At 38.0% G+C, this 23,514-nt stretch overlaps 2 protein-coding genes across 2 annotated transcripts; one reads left to right on the top strand and one right to left on the bottom strand.

The window, feature by feature from the left end:
- Nucleotides 1-666: 666 nt before the first annotated feature.
- Nucleotides 667-15,579, top strand: LOC149844074 (tubby-like F-box protein 3). Its single transcript, XM_090000305.1, has 6 exons — nt 667-1,850; nt 7,991-8,078; nt 9,342-9,471; nt 10,076-10,255; nt 11,012-11,495; nt 15,259-15,579. Exons 1-5 carry the CDS (start codon nt 1,497-1,499, stop codon nt 11,490-11,492), a joined length of 1,233 nt encoding a protein of 410 aa, XP_089856431.1. The 5' UTR covers nt 667-1,496; the 3' UTR covers nt 11,493-11,495; nt 15,259-15,579.
- A 1,202-nt stretch (nt 15,580-16,781) lies between these two features.
- Nucleotides 16,782-21,887, bottom strand: LOC149844073 (inactive beta-amylase 9-like). Its single transcript, XM_090000304.1, has 3 exons — nt 21,047-21,887; nt 17,994-18,470; nt 16,782-17,875 (listed from the first exon to the last, which is right to left on the bottom strand). Exons 1-3 carry the CDS (start codon nt 21,293-21,295, stop codon nt 16,991-16,993), a joined length of 1,611 nt encoding a protein of 536 aa, XP_089856430.1. The 5' UTR covers nt 21,296-21,887; the 3' UTR covers nt 16,782-16,990.
- Nucleotides 21,888-23,514: the final 1,627 nt, after the last annotated feature.

Below are 23,514 nucleotides of genomic sequence, written 5' to 3'. Positions count from 1 at the left end.
GTAAATTTCACAATATTATATTTTATTTAAACACATCTTATTTTTTATGATTTTCATATACGCCAATAATATTCCATTTTTTTTACAAAACCACACTTTTCACAATATCTCGACAGCGAAAATTCGAGACATTGGATAAAACTAGGTGTGCAAACGGGTCAGACTCGGGACAGGTCTTATCAAATCCGAATCCAAGTCCAAAATGCAAATGGTAGTCTGAATCCAAATCCGAAATGCATGTCATAATACTGGATCCGGAAAAAAATTGAACAAAAACTGAAAAACAAGCTATTTACATGTAAACAATGTAATCGGGTCAGATTTTGAATCAGATCAATTCTAGAACTGTCTTAAAATGACGATCCGAATCCAACCCGAATGCTAAAGTAATCTGATTGAATAGATCCGAATCAGATCCGTATGTACATTCAAAGCATATTTAAAAGATCCATTTCCGGAAAAAACATGCCGGATTCGAATCGGTATCCGACCATATCCGATCCGTTTGCAGCCCTAGATAGTTCATAGATAGAACCAAACCGGTATACGAAAAAGTTGGGACATTGTCGCTATTCAGACAAAAGTTATGGCTAATAAAGTAATTACAGACAACAATTTTTTACGGACAATTAATAGTGTTATTACAAAGTCCCATCAATTCCGTTGTTTTTTTTTTGGCTTTTGTTCGTCGCAGAGTGGAGGAGACGAGCAAAAAGAGATGCGCGCAATAATCCGAGGTTGGTCGAAACCCTAAGAATTTCTCTCTCTTGTTGATTCTGTGGTACAATCTCATTGAAATCTCTGTGGAGTGATGTGAAGAATGAGCTCGGATTCGGCTGCTTTTGTTTCTTGTTCTGTTTATCGAGGAGGAATTTTGATGATGGATTACTCCTTTACGGAGTAATCCATGGGGAGATGTGGAGATTTGAGGGAAGATTACGTGTGAATGGTTTTTGGGAGCTGTTTTTCGGTTGAAATCGGGGGAGTTTTGAGTTGAAGATCTGAGTCTGTGCGAGTGTTTCTTCTTCTTGGTGTGCCGATTGGGGTTCAGCGTTCTTCGTTTGGATCTGGGATGAAAGGTTCACAGAGAAATCGTGATTGGCGCGTTTGATCCGATGCGAAAAATGGAGGTGGTTTAGGGTTTTTTGCTGCTGGAATTGTTGAAAGGATTGGTCATTTCTCTTTTCCTTTGGTTTGGGAAGATTAGGGTCTTCAGAATTTTAAGTGAACCAGAAGGATTTGTTGGGGAACGTTAGGAAAATCCAGGTGTCTTCATTTATTCGGCGAATGGGTAATGATTCGCCGAATGTGTATTCTCCTTGAGGTAGTATTTTTTCATATCACCTTATAGTTGATTCAGGGGAATGGGAAATGCTTGTGGATTTTGTGTAAATAAGGATGTTAGGATGGAGTGATAGATAAATGTAGCAATTTGAATTTGTTTTGGGGCATTTTGGAGGTGAATTCGATTGGGACGGAAGTGAAAGGAATTGGAAATGTCTTTTAGGAGTATAATTCAAGAAATGAAGGGTGAAATCGGTGGCAGGTCGAAGAAGGGGTTTGAAGTAAGGTTAGGATATGGGTCAAGATCTAGGTCGCATGTTGGGAACACAGGATGTGGTGGAGAGGCTGCCTATGAGACGAATAAGCAGAGCTGCTGGGCTAATATGCCGCCGGAATTGCTGAGGGATGTGATCTTGAGGGTTGAGGCAGCTGAGGATACGTGGCCGCCGAGGAAACACGTGATCGCCTGCGCTGGGGTCTGCAGGAGTTGGAGGGAGATAACCAAGGAAATCGTCAAGACACCAGAGTTGTCGGGGAAGCTGACTTTTCCAATCTCGTTGAAGCAGGTTAGTGGAAACATTTGTGTATTTTTTCCTTTTTAAGAATTTGGTTGCTGTTTTTGATTCTTATAGTTTGTTGAAGTAAGCAACATTGAGGTATTTTGGTTGCTTTTGTATCGGATGGTTTATACTTGTTACACCTTTTTGCTACTTGATGTAGTTGCTGCTTTGTCCATGTTTGGTTTTGAAATTTAGCATTTTGATATGGATGGTATGACCGAATCTTCGTTTTATGGCATGGCCATTTGCTCTTCTATTTCTTGGGTTTATGAAACACTACTATACTTGCACTTTCTACCGTTCATGAAAGTGCATGCTGATATCCAACGTTCCCTTAGAACCCTTACCCTTTAAAAAATTCCTTATGTGATGAATTTTTATTTTCTCGTCTGAAAGCTATATCTCTATTCTATATCTCCATTTGTGGGAAAATGCTATGCTTGGAGCATTTCTTATTTTAATCTATGTGACTAGGAAAACTTAGTTTCTGCAATTAGATGCTAAGTTGTGGTTGTCTCCCTAGTGCTCAGTTCCTCAATGGGATGGCCCCTTTGCTTTGTTCTATCTAAGGTTTAGAATAACTTACTGAAAAGGTTATCTACATTTTGCATTAGCTGTACACGTTCATCTAGTACCTCCGATCCTTTATAACATCTTCTCCAAAGTTGCTAACATGGACCCAGTAAATGACTTCAAGCTGCCCCTCTTACACTGTCACTTCAGGGACAAAAATAGAGATTGCTGGATGTTTTTTTTTGTCATTTGAGTCAAAAAATACATCTATGAAATGATGCTCTGCACCTCCCTTTATTTTTTAAAAATTTGAATTTCACCAGGAGCTATCGCCAACATAGAACCACAAAAAGGAAAATATTTTAGGAACTTGATGTTTCATTTCCCTCTTTCAATTCCTTTCCACTATGACAACTTACATGAAAACCATGCAGTCTCTCTAAGACATGAAATTTAAGAGTGTTTTTTCCATGCAAATTAGTAAATATGAACACTTATGCTTTCCATCCGGTTGCTCATGTTATAGGTGATCGAGAATGAAGCCATTATTTAGATGGTTGATGATTCTTGTTTGTTTTGAAAATCCATTTCTTAAGATTGTTGAATATCACTTTTTAAGTGCTTTATCCAAATTGAGCTACAGTCTTAGGAAAAACGTTGACATAAAAAAATCAAAGTTCTCCAATTTATTCATGTATTGGATGGGTTTTGACTTTTTCTTTTTAACTCTTGTTTTAGTTGATAGTTCCTGCCATAATGACAAATGTTTAAGATGTAAATATAATAAAAACTAAAAATAAAAAAAAAATATGTGAAAGAATATATTTTAAATATTAGCTGAGAAAAACATAAATATAGTGATAAAATTGTGATATTTTCATTTAAGCGAAAGAATTGCAATATTTCCAAAATATCAGAATAATTTAAACATTTGAAATGACTGATAATGTATCACATGTCTCTGCAATGTTTTTAAAATATTGCAGATATTTGTCACCATTGCTCCTGCTCATGACTGACATACACAAATGCAGACACCAAGGGTAAAGAATGAAGCAAAGAGAAAAGAATAGCCCAGATTGTTATGTTTTCTAATTTTCAATCTTACTCATTGTTACTGCCAATATTTTGCTTTTCTTGCAGCATTTTCTTGACAATCTTAAAAGTATATGAGAAATTCAAAATATCATCTATTTCAAATCAAGCAAGACCCTCAAATGTTCCAAATTTTGCATTTGGTTCTGCCCCAACATACCATATGCTTAAGGCACTGCCAATGGACAAGCTACAAACAGTGGCCACTTTGTTTCTTGTGTTGGCACTGTCTAGTGACCCAGTGTCTGTCAATATGTTTTCTAGATTCAACTGTTTGAAAAGGTTCCATGCATTAATGCTACCAGACAAGGCAAAGTATGAGTGTTAAAAGATGCCTTTATGTGTGAAGTGTGAATTGTTAGGAAATGTTGGGGAAGAGAGTTGGATATAGCATGCGAGTGGTACTTTTCAAAGCCAAAAGAAAAGCAAAAATGGAGATTGAGCAAGAACATGACACAAATTGTTGACTCCTAAACACAAACCACCTACTAAAATACAGAAATGCCCCTCATAAAATAATCTATGTACATAAGAGGGTAGCACAAGACTATCATTACATATGATCCAATGACCATATTGCATTTTTCGACACTCCCCCTTAACCTTGAAATGATGCTAACGGTATCATCCCAAGTTTGGAAAGAAAGGGCTGAAAATGTGAAGGTGCTAAGCTCTTAGTAAACACATCGGCGACTTGCTCCTTTGAGCTGACATGTTCTATCGAAAAATTGAAATGATTCCATCTTTATATGCCTTATAAAGTGACAATCAATTTCAATATGCTTTGTCCCGATATAATTATCGTATCGGAACCCGTATCAAAAGGGCTGGCGATCCAAGTGTATCATGTTAAAGTGTATATATATATATATATATATATATATATATATATATATATATATACTTATTGTTTTGCATATGTGCATATATATACATTAATATGTATGTATATTTCTTGATGTAATATGTAAAACTCATTAGGGGTATTTTAATCATTTTCCTTTATGTAATTAGTTGTGTTTATTAGGGGCACTTTAGGGTTTTATTATTTTTGTAATTTATTCCTTTTATCCAGGGCATTATAGTCCTTATAATGCTCTTGAAATAGAGCTGTTGGGAGTGCTCCCAACAACTATGTTTTTAGTTGTTGGGAGTAGGGGTGTCAACGAGCCTGGTTTACCGGGACCCAACCCGAACCAAACCCTATAAGGTTCGGGTATGGTGATAAATAAGAAGACCCTATTAAGACCCGGGTCCAGACCCGAAAGTTCGATTAATACATGGATCCGGGTATAGTTTGTGAAATTTATACTAGACCTGGATCGGACCCGAGTTCCGATTAAGACCCCCAAATTTTCAATGTAAAAATGATAAAAAATATAGTTTTACTGGGTATGGTTCACGTAGTTCTTATCAGGTCCGGGTATGGTTTTTCTTGTAGTGGACCCAATGATGTACCATGATTAGGGTTTCCATTGAATTTGAGATGTTTATTTTGTGGTGCTATTATTAGAGGTGGGTTGTACATATTTAAGCAATATATTGTAGGTTAAGATCAAAATATACGTCTATGTGATTCTCTATCTATTCTTACAATTTCTTGTGATGATGTTATTGCTGAAATAGAAGAAATTCGAAGAATAAGAATTTTGCAAAAATGCAAAGATGAAGTACTTCCAACCATTGTTCCAGATTCCGAAGATGATGACGATGATACACTTGCCAAAAAAAAAAATGACCCAACATAAAAAGATCATCGAGCGACAATTGGATGCAAAACTGAGAAAATACTATCTTGATGTTTGACAAATATGCTCTAGAGGAAATGCTATACTGAGAAAATATCCACCGGCACCAAGGTCATGATCACAAGCACAAGAGTGCAAGCACAATTGCCACCAAGGGCAAAAAAATAATAGCCACTAAGGGCACAAGCACAATTGCCACCAAGGGCAAAAAAATAATAGCCACTAAGGGCACAAGAGTAGAGTTACAAGAGAGCACACACGCACACTTGAAAAAATTAATATTATTAAGGAAGTAAAATGCTCAAAGAAAAGCATAATACAAGAGGGTTGAGAAACCCTTGTATATAGCAGAGTTACCGGAAGCGTCACATGGAGTGGGGAAGTGCGCTTCCCCGAAGCGCAAAAAAAATTTGGGAAGCGCGCTTCCCAATTTAAGGGAAGATCGCTTCCCCATGTTTTTTGTATTTTTATTTTTTATATTTTTTTCGCTTCCCCCTTGCTTCCTAGGTCGCTTCTGGTTCGCTTTCTAGGTTGGTTTCGAGACGATTCCTGGTTCACTTCTAAGTCGTCCTACCTTTCCCGCTTCCTAAAATTTTGAAAGTGCCTCGCTTCTCATATCGCTTCCTGCTCCCGCTTCCTCGATTGGCAACTCTGGTATATACACAAGAAACTTCCCCAACTAGCCATTAGGCTAATCTAACAGTCAAAAATACTACCCCTTAGACTAGTCCTAAAGGCTAGTAGTCCTAGCTACAATAAAAAATGAAAAACAAAAAAAGCAACAATATATATATATATATGTAAAACTTTATAAAATGAAAGCCATTGAGTCTCTCACACCAATCTCAATCTTCCCCCTCTTGGCTTTGACACCATCTCAAAGCCAAAAGATAAGCAAAAATGGAGATTGAGCAAGAACAAAGAGATAGACTCTGAGAGGAAACCCTTGCTTCATTCAATAGAGAATAGAAAAGAAGATTACAACTTAAAGGGTAGACTCCCTTTGGTTACACAACAGGACAAAAACTGTTGATGACTCCTAACCACTAACCATATGCTAAAACACAGAAATGCCCCTCATTAAATAATCTATGTACATAAGAAAAGAGGGTAGCACAAGACTAACATTACATATGATAAGATGGCGATATTGCACTTCTCAACAGTAGTGGGAGGGAGTAGGAAGTGACATGGAAGCAGTAGCTGATGCATTTGTCAACATGGAAAGTGGTGGGATCTTTTAAGTGCAATAAATCAATGCTTAGGTCCTTAGGATCTTGGGTGGCTTGCGATGAATGGTTCAACTTTTGCAGGATATCAACCTAAATTTTTCTATATATTAGGCTTTGAAGTCTCAAAAAATTTCTATTAGTTGACATTGAAGGAGAAAGAGTAAGTGGATATTGAAGCCAAACTAGTAACTGTCCCTGATAATTACTTTTCTTAGTTACTATCTAGTGAAAAAAGAAAGGCGATATCTAGTTCTAATCAAAATTCAAATAGGTACCTGATTAAAGGCTGCCAGTGCCAGACCTTTGACAGTGATATGGATGATGTTCAAAAGGAGGAACCATGAAATACGCAGGAAGAAATAAGCAATTTCTGTTTTTTTAGGTAGGTATCTTTGCGCATTACTGGCTAGATTGCTCTATAATGCTATTCTTCTAAAAGATCTTGCTAAATTTCTGAGATTTTGAATTATGTCCAAAACCTTTTGGTATGTATCAGAAAGTTTTTATCATTGAATCGGATGATGCAGGTTGTACCAAATGTTTCATGTAGCCAAAATCCCGAAATGCTTCACATATGAAGGATACTGATTAATGTATGTTTTTTATTTTTCCAGTGCTTCACATATGAAGGATACTGATTGATGTGTTTCTATAATGCTGATGCACAAGACAACTGCAGATAGTCAGTGTCCAGCATATGTCACCGGATGACGATCTCTGTGGTTCATATGATTCAACTGCAACTTTCCTAGGTCTCTGGGTGCCTCATAACCTGCTATCTGAAACCCAGAATCATGCAGGCTGTATGCTTAGAGCTGATACATGGGACTGGTTCTTTCTATATAACCTATGTCACATGGATACAGCTGTGGATACGGGATACAGTCATTTTTATGAAGTTTCTAATGCAACTTGTATTGTATATAAGGGGATACAGAACGGGAGTCAAAATGGAATATCCGTGTGACATAGTATATAACATTGTTGATGTTACTGTTACATTTTGTTTTGTTCATGCAAAACCAACATGGATGGTTGTTGTGGAACAAAACAACACACACACACACACACACACACACACACACACACACACACACACACACACACACACATATATATATATATATATATGGTTGCTTTTGAATGTCAGATGTAGAAAAAAGCCAACTTTCCAGGAAAATTGCTCAAGCTGACCTGTGCACCATTTTCTGTCGTTACCATTCACCATCATTTAAAGTTGTTAGCTTCATGAAGTTTAGGTGTTCAGAGCAAGATGATTTTTCAGATTGAACCAAAAGATTAGATTATTTTCTGCCTTTGAGCAGTGTGTCAATCTTTTTTTTTTCAAGATGAAGCAAAGGCAGGTTGTATTGGAGTAATGATTGTGTATAAATTGCTCCACACATTTTTCCATTTGGTCTTTCTGTTGACAGAATAGAAGGAATGTTGTTTGATGGTCATCAATGAAAATTAAGTACTGGTGCATGAGTGTTACTTCATGTTTGTTTCTTTGTTATTTCATATTTTCTCAAGAAGTTGGTGGTTTTGCATTTTGCAGCCTGGTCCAAGAGACACCATGGTGCAGTGTTATATAAAAAGGGATCGTATTGCTCATACCTATCGTCTTTACCTGGGTCTGACCCAAAGTAAGTTACTGTTAACTTTATTGATGTTATCAGGCACTGTTACTTTCTTGACTTCATTACAATTGTTGCTTTTGATTTTGATGATGTTTTTTCTGTTGTAATGGTATTTTTGTGTTCTTGCCTTAACTTACCTTCTGACCTTGACTTGTCAATGCTGGCTAAAGTTCCTAATAACCTTTTCCAGTCCATTTTGTAAAGCAAATAGTCAAGCTGGTGCTTAAGTTTGCCTAATATTTGATATTTAACTTTCACTATTTAGACAACTTATAATAACTAATTTGACTGTATTTTAACTACTGATGGTCTCAACCTTGTGGGGGCAACCAGATTCTGTTCTTATAATTGATTTTTTTCCTGGAGAAGAGCAAACTAGGAAACAGCCTCTGATCTTGTTACTCTCAAGCTTCACACATTATCTAAGAGATAAACACGTAACTAATGGACATTTCAATAAGCATTACAAATATGTCTAATAGGAATCACAATTCTTAGGAATAATAAGAATTATAAAATATATTTATTAGAAACTATTTACGCATGTAATGGACGTTATAATACATGTATCAATTGCTGCATAATTTTTTATTATTTTCAATAACTTGGTGCCTTAGTAAACTTACTAGTCATAAAAATGTGATTTTTGTCTCTCATGTTACATGCATGATCATTGTCTTAGAATGTGTTGTTACATGTATTTTTTCATCTCATTCTTTGAAAATAACTGATTTAGAGATTTCCTGATATAGTTTACCAAATATGATTTCCTGATATAGTTTACTAAATATGATTTTGATTTCACAGAAGGTTTTGTTTTCCTTTTCTTCATTAGTTTTCTCATTATTTCACACATCAATCTTGTTTAGCATCCCAAACAATTCCTGTGTTGCTCCCCAAGCGGTTCCGCATTTTGCTTCTCAAGCAGTTGCCCATGTTGCTTTTTATTTGTTTCTTGCTTTCTGGATCCTCTTAGAATTTAAATTTGTTGCTTCGTTTCCACTTCTTGCATTGCTTCTTGCTCTGGCTTCCCATGATCTGAGCTGCCAAGGGATGTATGGTGCAATGTTATTGTCCACTAAGATGTACCTGTGCTACTAATGATTGTTTATCTAGTCCAGTCTGGGACAAAGGTGAAGATATGGGTTTGTAGTAAATTGTAACCCAGAGTATTTCTTCATAATATCTGGTGTACTTGGCAATTTGAATATCTCATAAATATTTGAGAAATCAATTGTAGTTAATGACCATCAAATTTGCTGCTTGCAGCACTGGCAGAAAATGGTAAATTCCTTCTTGCTGCACGAAGGGTTCGACGTCCAACCTACACTGACTACATTATTTGTTTAGATGCTGGGGATATGTCCAAGGGGAGTAGTACCTATATGGGGAAGTTGAGGTGAGTTCTGGATATCAAATCCGTTGTATAGTGAAGACCAATGTGAAGACTACTTTCTCCTTTGAAGAACTCTGTCAATATTATTGGCCTGGATTTCTTATTTTCTTATTTTATTATAGTAATTATTTATTATTATTTCAATACAATGTGTTTCGTCTTATCTTATCATGACAAGAAGTGTAAAAGTATTCCATGTGAAGAGAATACTATTATATTCTGTTCTTGCGTGTGATTAGTCCTGTCAAAAGTAATGCAATTTTTAACCCTTTATCTTTTCACCAGTTTTTTTATAGTTGCCAAGAGCTATGTATTGGCTTCATATGTAATGACATATTACAGCATACATAAGTGCATCTTTAGTTTCTTGTAAAGGAACATGTGGTCATTGTGTTTGATGTTGGTAATCTGCCAGTTGTACATAAGATGTTACACAGGCAATCATGTTATAGCTTGTACATGCTGAGGCATATAAAGTTTGCTTAAACATTTGGGAAGAGATCCATCTCTATTTTTTCTGTTGCATTCTCTACTATACATGTATGTGTTATCACGTCCAAGTCCTTGTTTGTGAAGCTGAGATGATATCTTTCATTCATGTTGATAGGTCAAACTTCTTGGGCACAAAGTTTACTGTGTATGACGCACAGCCTCCTCATGCTGGAGCTGTAGTGACAAAGAGTCGCTCAACCCGGTTGGTTGGTTTGAAGCAAGTCTCTCCAAGAGTTCCTGCAGGAAATTACACTGTTGCCCATATTTCATATGAGCTTAACGTCCTAGGTGCCAGGTATGAAACTAACTTGCAGAGCTATCTGTATACTGGAATTGTGATATTGATTCCTTCGTCATAAATGGCCTAGAAATTGTTGATATTTTCTGCATTATCTATTGGAGGATGTTGATTATTTAAAAACTACCAGATTTCATGAAAATTTCCTCTTATTCATTGGTTTGACAATAACTTATACCTCTTTGAATTGCTGGATGCAAACTAGTTTGTTGATATTTCACAAGGATACTCCAATTTACTCCCTTGCCATTTCCCCCTATACACTACTCTAAATGTGACACTGACAAGAATAGCATGTTCTATGTCCTTTTAGGTCTATGTGACAGTTTTTTTGATGTGGCTGTGTTTTATCACATCAGATATTGACTTAAAAAGTGACAAGAAGATAATCAGGTACCATCATTTGTATAGTGTATGTTTACTTGACTAAAATTGCCACCTAGATGATCCACCTATCAATTCTTTTTATAGCGGAAATAATGATCCTGGTTGATACTTTCTTTCTTCACTCTCTTCTGCAATGTGAATAATGTTGCATTTTTTTTGGCTGCATCCTCTACATCTCAACTTTTTTCTCCTTATGAATGAAATCACATAGTCGACAACTTTTTCTGCAACATTTAATATGTAGCTGTAAATCTTTGACAGTTTTTGTTGATCACTCTTATGCTTCCTGCTAAAGCTGATTTGTTGTTATAGATGCCTTTGGCTAGCATTCTTGAAATCATTTACATGTGCATCATCTAAAACCAGGGGCCCAAGGAGAATGCATTGTGTTATGGATGCTATCCCAGCAACAGCAATTGAGCCTGGAGGTGTTGCTCCAACACAGACTGAGTTCCTCCTCAATGGCCTTGACCCCTTCACATCATATCCTTTTTTCCGATCTAAGTCTACCCACTCAGAAAGTTTATTCTCGGGGTCACTATCAAGCCGAAATGGTGCAAAAGATGGAATGCTAGCGTTGAAAAATAAAGCACCAAGATGGCATGAACAACTTCAATGTTGGTGCTTGAATTTTCGTGGGCGTGTAACTGTTGCTTCCGTGAAGAATTTCCAGCTTGTTGCAGCACCTGAAAACACACAAGTGATCCACGAGCATGATAAGGTTCTCCTGCAGTTCGGAAAAGTGGCAAATGACTCTTTCACAATGGATTATAGGTATCCTCTCTCTGCTTTTCAGGCCTTTGCAATATGCCTCAGCAGCTTTGACACCAAGATTGCTTGTGAGTGAAAGGTAAAGCCACATCCTTTATATATCCATTGAAAATCTTTCTTTTCTTCTGCTGATCTTTCTAGATTATGGATCCTGCCTATATTAAATTTTTGTGAAGGACCAAAGTATACCTTGTTCTACATACCTGAAGATGGAAATATGGCAGAAAATGCCATCTTTCATAAAAAAGAGTTGGTAGATCAAGTTCTATAACTATCCTGTGAGCCTGGAAAAATGTTCTGTAGTTCCTGTTATCAAACATCTCCAAATTCTCCTGTCTTAAGATATCCGGATTGTTCATCATTTATGGGAAATTTTCAAATACCCCCAAACTTTTCAGTCTAATTCATGCACACACCAAAAGTTTGAAAGTTTGCAAATTCACACCAAAGTTTTACTTGGATTAATCAAATTGCCCCATCATTAATTAATGTTGGGTTGTTCTTGGGTTAACACTCATGTTTTGAAATTACCATTTTACCCTTATATGTGAAATAAAATTACTAATTTATCTTTATTTTAGAAGTTTGACTGTAGGACCTACCGTTTAAAATGATACTTGAACCCTAGTGACAAATATCGCTAGATTTATGGAAATCTCAGAGAAATTGCCTGAAAGTTTAAAACGGCAATTTCTCACAAGATTTTCAAAATATCACGAGATTTATGAAAAAACATAAATACCACAATTTAAACACAATATTTACGTTTTAAACAGCTATTTATCATAAAAAAACAGTGTGTTTTTATTTTTAAATAATTTTTATTAATATTTTCTTATAAAATTTATTTTTTATATTTTAATTAAATTTTTTATTGCCGAGATTTTGCCAAAAAAATGCGAGATTTATGATTTTTTTTGAAATTCTTGCAAGTTTTTGAAAAACAATATTTTGCCATTTTTAATTTTTGTCAATATAACTTGAACTCATGACATCTTTAACAGAAAACAAAATGCTAACCCCTATACCAAATACACAAATGTTAATTCAAAAAAAAAATTATATAACTATGTGTAAATTCCAGCAAACCAATCAACCCACTAATAGTACAACCGGGTCCATGTTTGGTATGTATAAAGTTTAAAGTTTCCAAACATAAAATTGGTTGTGCTATTAGTGGGTTCAGTCATTGTTATGTTAATAGGTTTTAGGGCTGTCAACGGGTACGGTACCCGACCCATCAAAATCTACTCAAACCTGATAAAATAATAAATTGTTAGGTTCAGGTTTTGCCAAGTTATGACCATGTATAGAAAACACGGACCCGAATGTTCTCAATGGTTCAGGTCATTATTGTTTGATTGGCTTGCAGGAATTTATACATGGTTATATAATTATTTTTCTAAAAATTGTTAAAAATTAAGTATTTGATGTAGTGGCTAACATCATGTTTTATGTTAGAGAGGTCATGAGTTAAGCATCATTGCGAACATTAGTTTTTTTTTTTGCATTAAATACATTCTATTGACAGCCTTATGGTCAAACTTCTAAAATAAGGGTAAATTAGTAATTTTTCTCACAAGTGTAGGGGTAAAATGGTAACTTCAAAACATGAGTTACTGTTACCCAAGAACAACCCGATATTAATTCATGATTAGGGCAATTTGATTAACCCAAGTAAAAACTTTGGTGTAAATTTGCAAACTTTCAAACTTTTAGTGTGCACATGAATTTGACTGAAAAGTTTGCAGGGTATGTAAAAAAATTCCATCATTTATCAATTAGCTATGGGATTTTCAAGGCAATTTTCTGTAGATTTCTTTGCAAAATAATACTGGCATGACATTACTGTTTGCTTAAAGAATCACCAAGTTATAATGGATATAAATGAATTTATTGGAAAACAAGAGCTTCTCTTTTTCACCATTGTCTTCTTTCTGCCTTTATGGGAAATAGTGGTTTTTGAGTTGTATCCTGTAGAACAAGCATGTCAAATTTATGGAATGGGTAAAGCAAAACAGCATTATGCTAATCTGAGATTGTTTATGAGGATACATTGTAGCAGTGAAGTTAATCTCTCTAGGTGTTTACGGGGGATTAAAAGGTGAGCTGGATAGCACATGAGTCTTTTCAATACTTCATAGATCATAGTGTGGGTACGCTGCAGGTTGGGTCCCGCACTATGCTGCGGTTTCAGGACCAGTGCAGACCCGAAACCCTAACCCCGATACTTCTCATGAAACCCTCACTCTCTCTTTGCTCTCCCCGAAACCCCCCTTCCCACCCTCGACAGCAGGAGAGAAGATTTAGAAGAAGAATGAAAAAGAGGGCTTTGCATTGAATCGACACGAAGAAACCCTTCTGTTCCTTCGGCGCCACCCTGATCGGAAAACCCTAGATCGATGAGAGAGAGAGAGAGAGAGACCTACCTCCGTCTTCTTCTTCTTTTTCCTCGTTCTCCTTCGTATTCCCAGAAAAAGAGCAGAGTTAGAGAGAGAGAGAGGTGGTGAGGCGGTGGGAGGTGTTCTCCTTTATTTCATCTTTTAAAATTTTGGAACCACCCCCCTCTTTCATAAAAGCTTTTTTCATATGAAATGGGTCAAACCTCTGACCTGCTCTGATCCAGATCCAGACCACATTGTAAGTCCAGATGGTATATATTAGAATCCACATCAGAATCGAAAAAATTGTGCTCAGCTATACCCCTAATCCAGGTTAGAATCAGTAAAGAAATGTGTTCAAATCCAAGTTGAAACCAGGTTTAACATCCATACCTTGTAATTTTCTGCTTGAAAATCCTATAGGCCATTTAAGTGGATCCAGTACTACACGGCCTCAAGGGTATAGTTGCAGGTTCGAAACCCAATGGTATAGTTGTAAACTGGTAGGGGTCTGCCTAACCCCAGCTTTCCTTTAAAAAACAAACAAACTGCATTGGACATACAAACCCACAAACCATTATATGGATCTTCCCCCCCCCCCCCCCCCACCCACACACACACACACACTATATATATATATATATATATATATATATATATATAGAGAGAGAGAGAGAGAGAGAGAGAGAGAGAGAGGGTAGGTGCTTGATGAGTTTTTCTTCATTTTATTTTTAAATTCTTACCGTACAGATGTGATCTATGTACTTGGTTTTATAGGGATCAGCTCTTGAAGTGTTCGATTCTGACACATGGGTGGGTTTTTATAAGGTTTGAAAAATCAACGGTCCAAAATCTTTGTAACTTTTTGAGGCTCTAAATACCATTTTTTCACTGAAAACACATGATCCAGGTGTGGATTCCTTGTAAATCGACCATGCCCAACACAATTATGGGGTCGGAACTGTGAAAAAAACATTTAAGAGCAGAAAACCCCATTTAGCATGTACCCATTACTATATATATATATATACATTGCATCATGTGTTCTACAATCACTATTTCCTGTTGTAGTGCTCTTCTAATTGTTCTCATTAATTACTCATTCCTGTTTTTAAGCAGGTTCCTTTGCTTTTGTAGGATGTGTAAAAAATTGACATTCTTTATCATCTTTTGGTCATTTTATTCAAAGACAGCAAGGACAAATAATAAAAGTTTATAATGAGAAGAAAAAAGATAAATCCAAAACAAGAATCAAATATAATCATAAAAAGTATTTTGTTCTTATCCCTACATTGATCCCCCAGGACATGAATGTCGCTATGAGAACACATCACTTTAGAAATATTCCAGATGCTTTATGATATTGTTATCTTTTGAGGAAAATAATACTATTATCATTGTCACCATCAACATTTTTTGGGTTTTGGTTCTTACTCTTAGTGAGCCTTTTTTTATCTCAAGGTTTTGGCTCTTGGGCTCAAAATTCTCTCTGAGGTGCGAATGGACTGCAGCAAGAGGCTGATGTTTGCCAGGTTGATGCTGACCGGTTGGTTGTATGATGTCTGGATTTTTTGTGCATGCATGTGTTTGTGTTTATGGTGTACATAACCTTCACATGTATCTCAGGCTATATTCATGCTGGACCATGATCAGCTTGTTTGGCCATTCCTGTTGTTCCTAACTGTACCCTTTTATCTCTGTCCAATTGGCCAGGGTTTCATGTGTTTGATTTTACGGAATTGTGACAATTGTAAGTTATACTTGAAATGTATTTCTACGTAATTCCTGTTTTTGTCCATTGGATGCATTGCTGAGTCTGTTCTTTGAGCTTGGAGTGCTCATTGGCAGAGTCATTTTATGCGAAATTAGGTGGCTTTTGAATATGATTCATGATAAAGGTAACTTTTCATCAGATTGGGAAACTGGCACCAGGTTGGGAGACCTGCCGTGCTGGATGTGCTGCTGAAGCTACTGTTCTCGCAGCCAGTGATGTAAAACCCTGCAGCCGTCCTCCTGCCTTCAGGGAACCTGTTGCTTTGGCTTATGCACATGAGACACCCATGATGGGTTGTGAAGACAAGATGCAGGGATATGTCTGCCTCTTGCACCCACCCCCTAACCACATCAGTTCATCTGTTCGAGCTATTTGTATGAGAATGATTTATTATTTAGGTCTGTTTGGGAATCTTGCATTGGAGTGGAAACACCATTTCCATGTGTTGCCAAAATCTGGTCAAGAGGATGGAGTTGCCAAAAACATCCTCTTGTGAATGGTGTTGAAATGCTAGTGCAGTGTTTGGACAACACTACTGCTCTCAATCAACAGAGAGCATGAGAACAGTGGGGGGAAGCCACTACCCACCACATACCTCCAATTCAAGGCTCTCAAAAAGAGCATTGGTAAAAGCAAGTTGCAGTAGTTTTGAGCCTGGGAAGTTTGGACAAAAATGGTGCCACTTTTGATATTTGGCTTGTGATATTTGAGTTGTCTTGGGCTCATCATCCTCTTCAAGTGTGGTCGAAAATATCTTCCAAAATCTGAAATCACAAAAAGAAAAGGAAAAGAAGAGAAATATACCCCCAACTTGGAAAAATAAGTGGAGATGGATCAGTACACGCCGACATGATTAGACTTGGAAAGATTTTGAGTAGGTGGGCTAGGCAGTGGAAGCTTTTTGATGACATTGCCATATCCTCTCCTACTTTTTGGTTCAAGATTGTTAGTGCTAAAGACCCTTCCATTACTATTTACAAGGATTTAATCGGGGCAGCTTGTATTGTAGAAACATTGGTATCAATTCACCATAACATTTACATGAAGCTATGAATATCAACCTTTTAGCATTTTCTTGTTCCTAGGCTTAGCTCTTGGGAGAAAGCTAAGCCTTGCCTCATAGATATTGCTTTCCTTGAGATGGGAGAAAATAAAGGAAACACAAAAAACAATAAAAGAGCTAAGGTAGAGAGAATTAGAAAATCCCCTCTTTGTAAACTCTGCTTAGGTATGTGATTATGTTGTCATACATTGGACTATCAGATACATTATTTTCCACATTACACAAATAAGCAATAAAAATTTACATGGCTCAAGCTTATGGCGCTTACAAGATAACTGCCAAACGAGTATTCCCCAACTAAAGTACAATACATAAATTATTTACATTGAGGAAGAAATAGCATAATCAGAATCTCTTTATGCTTGCATCTGTAATGTCTTCTCGGGCTCAGCAGCACCAACGAAGGAGAGCCTCTCCTCATAGTCTGGGAGGTCATCAGAATCTTTTTCAGGCAACTCGAGCCCCTGGAAGAACTCGGTAAACTTCGGCCAGTGCTCTGGCGAGAAGAAGTATGCCCCCATCCTGCAGTAGTTGAATGAATCCAATATCCATTCATCGTTCTTTAGATTCTCCTCAATTCTCCTGAAATTGTCCGGAATGCCGGAAACTGATGTGTTCTCCCCTGAGACTGGCACTCCGTGCTCGAGGCACACTGCTCTTATCTGAGAAACTAGTGACTCTGGGGCCGATAAGGCTTCGGATGGTTGATGGGCATTAGAGAGATCCATTCCTGGTAACACCAATGTAGCTGAGTTTGCAGCAAACATTCTGGCGACGGCATCATAACCATTTCTTTTGTCCGTGTTGTAGAATCCTGCAGTTAGCTCAGCAGCATGGGACCGAGTCTTGTACCAACTATGCACAAGCGGGACCTTGCCGGAGATGGTGACTGGGTTATCGTTGAAAACCCTCGAGGCAAGAGAGAGGATGCGATCACCATGGGCAATCAGCTGGTCTGAGTACCAGGTGATGAAGAAATCACCGTATGGTGTTTCCCAGGACCCACCACAGTCCTTGAAGAAGTTGTTAGTCTGCGGCCAATGGTTGTAGTTAGGCGCGTCATGAGGGCCAGAATGACCCCAATTGGCATGGCCAGAACTTTCAGCATGTTGCTTGAGGTTGGCAAGCATGTATTTGTCATAACACTGAAACTCTCCAACCCCCTGAATCTTGCTGCGGCGATTTTCAGGGAAGGAAGGGTACCTAAGTTCACCATCTGGACCGAGGCTCACCGAGATATCCTGTTAGAAAATCAAACAGAACAGCTGTTAAGATTCCATATATTGATGTTGGGCATCCACAGATAAGAGAGACAATGTTCAGAGTTCTCTTCAAAAAGTTGCAGAGTATGATATTTACCGTGATTGTGGTGCCTAGGAAGCTTGAGAATGATGACTTGAATTCTGAGAGAAATTCTTCAAAGACTTGCATGGGAGACTTTCCTGCAAGCACCGGAAGGTTGTCGACTGCCAATGACAAGCAGTTCTTGTACCGTTTTCCAGCACGATCCCTGAAGAAAATATCAGGTTCGCTTTCTCCAATCTGAATAACCCAAGGAGGGAGCGAGAAGTCTGATCTACCATGGAAACAGAGACAAACTCGGAGTTTGAGCCCCGAGTCACGGATCAGTTCTGCAAGAGATTGATACGCAGACCAGTTGAATTTTCCAGCTGATTCATTCTCGATGATGCCCCACCATACTGGAACGCTCACACCCGTAACTCCAAGAAGCTTCAATGCCTTGAGTCCGGCGGAGATGGCCTTCATATGGTTCAAGTTGTTACCATCGGAGACTGTATCAAGAGGAAGTGCTACGTATAGTGGAACTCGTCCATCCTGCACACAATGTTCAGGAAAGTCAGGGACTCAATCAAATGTTAAGAATCAAACTCTAACGAGTTTAAGTTTTCAGACTCTAACTTGAACGAAAACGTATGTTCTTCAATCCAAAGCAAGCCTAACTTGACACTTGGAGTCATTTTTGCTGCACTAAATCTTCAAAGCCAGCCTTTGGTTTTAAGTTTGAACCCTTATTCCTAGCTCGAAATTATGAACCAGCACCATTCTATTACCAGGTCCAACCCTATATTGGCTATTGATGGATTTAGTGACAGGAAGGGCAGGCAGAAGCTGCAGAAGTACAAAACCTAAATCTGGGAATCACAGAATCTTAGGGAAACAAACATGTGGACTATAACAATGCGTTTTCAGTAGTTATAAAAAGCCCAAGGAAGCAAGTTTCCACCTACAACAATATCAGGAATAACCATTCCACCACAAAAATCTTAGGAATAACTTGAATCCACCTCTTAGGGAAGCTTCATCAGTGTCAGGGATCTCAGGTCTTGCAATCCAGAAAAGGGTCTTCTCTTGTAAGAGGCCGGAAACAAACTTCCAGAAGATCACTCATCAGAGACATTTAGTCAAGGAAGATTATACAGATGATAACTAAGATTAGTGCTACCCAGTTGCATAATTCGTGGTTAGGCCTGAGATGCACATACCTCTAATGCTTGGATCTCAAATCCAAGTTTGAAATTCGAGTATCAAACGTACCCTTAGCTGTTGGAGAAGACCTAAAAATTTGATTATGCCAACTTGGTCTTGTTTTTAGACAAGGATATTTTATATCATTTGTGCTATTTACGCTTTACACACTCTTAACAGAGGACAGTAACTATAACCAACAAAAGGTTAGTATCACAGCCAGTAGGAACGACAAGCAAATATTTCCTCAAAGGATCCAAAATACTCTTTAAACCTTTTCAACGTAACCTTTTTTTTTAGGCAAACTGGGGTTAGGCAGACCCTATACCATTGGGTTTTGAACCTGCAACGTCGCAACACAAGGTGACGTGCACTAGCTGCTCCTACCAGACAACAGGAGCTCCCGTCGGTCTTTTCAACGTAACCTTGACAAGGATAACTTGTGCAACCAAACTAGTTTTGCACCTTGATAAGCGATTACTCATAGAAAACTAACAAATTTCTTTTTTGCTTTTTTTTGATAGGCAAACCCCCACCAGTTACACATCGTACCATTGGGTTTTGAACTTGCAACGTCCCAACACAAGGTGACGTGCACTAACAGCTCCAACCAAACAAGCGGTGGCCTCGTTGGTAATAGAAAACTAACAAATGATTTTTTTATTTTCATTTCTCCAGTAACATGAAACAGGATTATGGAATATCATCCATGATAGTTATAGAAAGCACAAAAATCTACCCTATAAACTACCAAACAAAGAACAATGAAGAAAACAACCTGACAGATGAAAGGAAAAACAAATATCTGTTGAAGGGTGTGCTCCAGAAACATTATACCACCAACAAACAACTACGAACTACCATCACTACTTCAGACAAACCATCACCAAAAGTTGGTAGATCCATATAAACTGAAGTTTTGAAACACCCAAAATGGATTACAGCAAAATCTCAAAAACCATGTTGAAATTAGAGTCCACCCAATTTCGTGTCATCATTAAGAAGTGATTTAATTCATTTCAAAAGTAATTATCAGTATCAGATTCTATAATCTATATATTAATACTGAAACGTCTTGCAGATAAAGAGGATCCATAAAAAACAAAAAAACATATACCCAAGACAACACATAAATAAAAGCAGAATAAGAGCTCCAGTATTGACCACAAGAATTTCCAAAAAATAAAAAGAAAAAGAAAAAGAAAACTTGTGGAAGGAAACAGAAAAGGAAAAAGAAAAGAAGCTTTTGCGTTTCTGCGAATGGGCAAGAGGACAAATCTCATGTGTCGATCGACTTAAGGGAGGTTTGCCGTTTGAGGGGCAATTTAGTCATTAAAAAGTCACAGGACAATACTGTCAGAATCCATGTTTACATCAAAATTTGGCGGGTAGCTGAAGAAAGACAATTTTCATCGTAGCAGGAAAAAAAATATTTGTTTTGGATAAAGGATAACAGAAACCCCGAAAATAAGGGAAATTTCGCAAAACACCAGAAGAAATCTAGGGTTTGTTGGTTCATGATTACCCGAAAATAGGAAAAATTATTGCAAGAAACAGAGGAAATCTAGGGTTTGGTTTATCATTACCAGAAAAAGGGAAATTCCCGCAAAAACCAGAAAAAATCGAGGGTTTGATTCATCATTACCTGAAAACAAGGGAAATCCTGGCAAAAACCAGAAAAAATCGAGGGTTTGATACACCATTACCTGAAAACAAGGGAAATTCTCGCAAAAAAACAGAAGAAATTTAGGATCTGCAGAACGAAAAGGAAAAAGAACCAAGAAAAGATGGAGGTTCCGTGCAGAACAAGGAGAATCCAGGGGTTCGCTTAGACAGATCGTCAAAAAACAATTGCGTGTCCGCGGATCTACAAAGAACAAGAATAAAGACAAAGAGATCGAGGATCAAGATCTAATTTTTTTTACCTTCTTATCCAGAGAACGCTTCCCGGTTTCCTTCCCGACGAGAACCCTCTCTGCTCCGGTGGCGGAGATCCCAAAAACTCCGGTCCTGCTCCCCTTTCTCTCATTCGCCGCGAGACCGAACCCGATCCGACTCGGCCCCTTCCTCGAAAACACTAATTCTCTGTAATACCCGACGAGATCTGACTTCGGAAAGACGGAGTTCTTTCTCCCGACGGGAAATTGCGCGCTTCTGATCACCGAAACCTCCATGATTCCTTCAAAAAGCCTGGAAAATCCAATCCTTCCGAAACAACAAGAACTCCAAACCCCGAATTTCGCTCAGAAACTTCCGGAAAAACCCAGAAAAAAAGAAACCCTTTTGGAGAAGAATAACAAGAACCCCAAAATCCCGACGTACACCACCAAATTCAGAAAATCTCCCCCAGAAAAGACCGAAGCTTTGTGGAACAACGAAACCCCAAAACCCCGATCAAAACACAGAAATTCGTGATCCGAATCAGGAAGAATATACGTATCCAATCAAAGATAAGAATCACCAAGAAGACAGAAATATATGTCGAGCTATAATAACCCCAAAACACGAATATTTAAATATAACAAACAGGAACTAATTATAACCAATTCGGATAAATTACAGATATGGATTTTGAGGGGCGAAGAGAATCCAGAGAGGAGAAAATATATAGACGAGATATTTGAGGAGGGTGGAGTAAATATAGGAATTAGAGAGATGGACGGCCGAGGATATCTAGAAGATGGGATCGGAGGGTGAAGGTTTTTTCCCTTTTTTAAAGACGGCAGAAAATGGAGCGAAAGGAGAGGCAAGTGTTTCGCAATACACGAAGGGAAAGCTGCTCGGATTATTTGAAGGGAGCGGAGGGGAAGGAGTCTGAGTATTTGGACGTAGTTTATTTCAAAACTACGAAATTGCCATTGGATAGTTGGGGGTGATGTGGTTGGGTTGGTTCACCAAAATCCTACAAATCTTAACCACGAACAATTACAACTGTACAATGTGATTGCACGGTTTTAGTATGCTGCTGCAGCACCATATGACCCTGTTGGCTCCTTCTTTGTTCATATATCAAAGATCCGTAACCTGATCTCTTTAAACCTCTAAACAATAGTCATTTATTCTTTAAGTGATATATCTTGAGTAGGGGTGGCAAAACCTGACCAGACCCGCCAACCCAACCCGCCTCTTAGGCGGGTTCGGGTTTGGCTTAAACGGGTCCGTGTCATAAACGGCTTGACCCACCTAACTCGTTTATTAAACGGGTCGGGTTCGTGTTAGGGGTATGCCAACCCATCAACCTGGCTGACCCGTTTAATAAACGGGTTAGGTGGGCGGGTCAACCCGTTTACCCGAACCTGACCCGCCAACCTGCCAACCCGCCAACCCATTTACCCGACCCAACCCGTTTATTAAATGGGATAACCGGGTCGTGTCGGGTTACCCATTTAATAAATGGGTCGTGTTTGTGTTTGCCACAGCCGACCTGTTTAATAAACGGGTCGGGTTCGTGTTGAGGTATGCTGACCCGCCAACCAGTCGACACAACCCGCCAACCCGACCCGATTGCCACCCCTAATCTTGAGATTCATCCTTTAAAAAAAAAAAGAATTTATCTTCAAGTTCCTTAATAATAACATTTGTTTTCACAGCAGCAACTTTCATAATATCTTTTGTATGTTAGGTGCTATCAACTTGAGATTTTCTGAAATATTATTTATATCATTATTAATATCTATAAAATCCTTAAATTCCTGTAATTTTTTTGGGTTCAAATCTGTACCTAAAAAGAAAGTAATCTTTTGTTAATCTTGGCCGTGCATTCTCTAATTAATCATGTGTGCACTACTAACTAAGCCAACATCAGTAGACAATAGAAACAGACCGAATCTGTTTTTTTTAAATATAGGTGTATCCCATCCCATGCCTAAGGGTAAGGGTGTCAATGGGTTCGGCTTGGTTTGGACTCAGGTGAAACTACCCTCATAAATGATTTGAGATGATGGACCCAAGTTCAATCAGATTCACCATAAGAGAAACCATACCCCGATCCTATAAGAACTACTTGAACCATTCTCCGTGAATAATACTTTTTATCTTTTTTTACATAAAAAATTTGCAGATCTTAATCATAACTCGGGTCAAACCCAGGTTTGATATGAAATTTCACAAACCATACTCTGATCCATTCTGACTGGGATGCTAATCGGACCTTCTTATTTATCACCAAACCCGGACCCTATGGGATTTGGTACGGTTCGGGTTCAGATCAAACCTGACCCATTGACACCCCTATGCAGGACCAAAAGGGTGGAGTGGCGTTTTTGAAATTTCACTCCACTTGGAGGCGTACAAGTTTAGGAGTCTTGCTAGCCATTAGCATTTTGCCGCGTGGCATGCTGTACATCGTCCTTGGCCTTCCAAACAGCAGAATATAAAAAACTAATGTGAGAGA

The sequence above is a fragment of the Nuphar pumila genome, chromosome 3 (assembly GCF_984573655.1).
Source record: "Nuphar pumila chromosome 3, dmNupPumi1.hap1.1, whole genome shotgun sequence".
NCBI lineage: Eukaryota > Viridiplantae > Streptophyta > Magnoliopsida > Nymphaeales > Nymphaeaceae > Nuphar > Nuphar pumila.
This window is presented reverse-complemented; position numbering and strand designations above follow the sequence as displayed.

Coding starts and splice junctions, on each gene's coding strand:
- LOC149844074 (XM_090000305.1), top strand. CDS start 1,497: ATGTCTTTTAGGAGTATAATTCAAGAAATGAAGGGTGAAATCGGTGGC. Junction 9,472..10,075: donor ACCTATATGGGGAAGTTGAG/GTGAGTTCTGGA, acceptor TCATGTTGATAG/GTCAAACTTCTTGGGCACAA. Junction 10,256..11,011: donor CTTAACGTCCTAGGTGCCAG/GTATGAAACTAA, acceptor ATCTAAAACCAG/GGGCCCAAGGAGAATGCATT.
- LOC149844073 (XM_090000304.1), bottom strand. CDS start 21,295: ATGGAGGTTTCGGTGATCAGAAGCGCGCAATTTCCCGTCGGGAGAAAG. Junction 18,471..21,046: donor AGCGTTCTCTGGATAAGAAG/GTAAAAAAAATT, acceptor CATTGTGTGCAG/GATGGACGAGTTCCACTATA. Junction 17,876..17,993: donor TCCTAGGCACCACAATCACG/GTAAATATCATA, acceptor ATTTTCTAACAG/GATATCTCGGTGAGCCTCGG.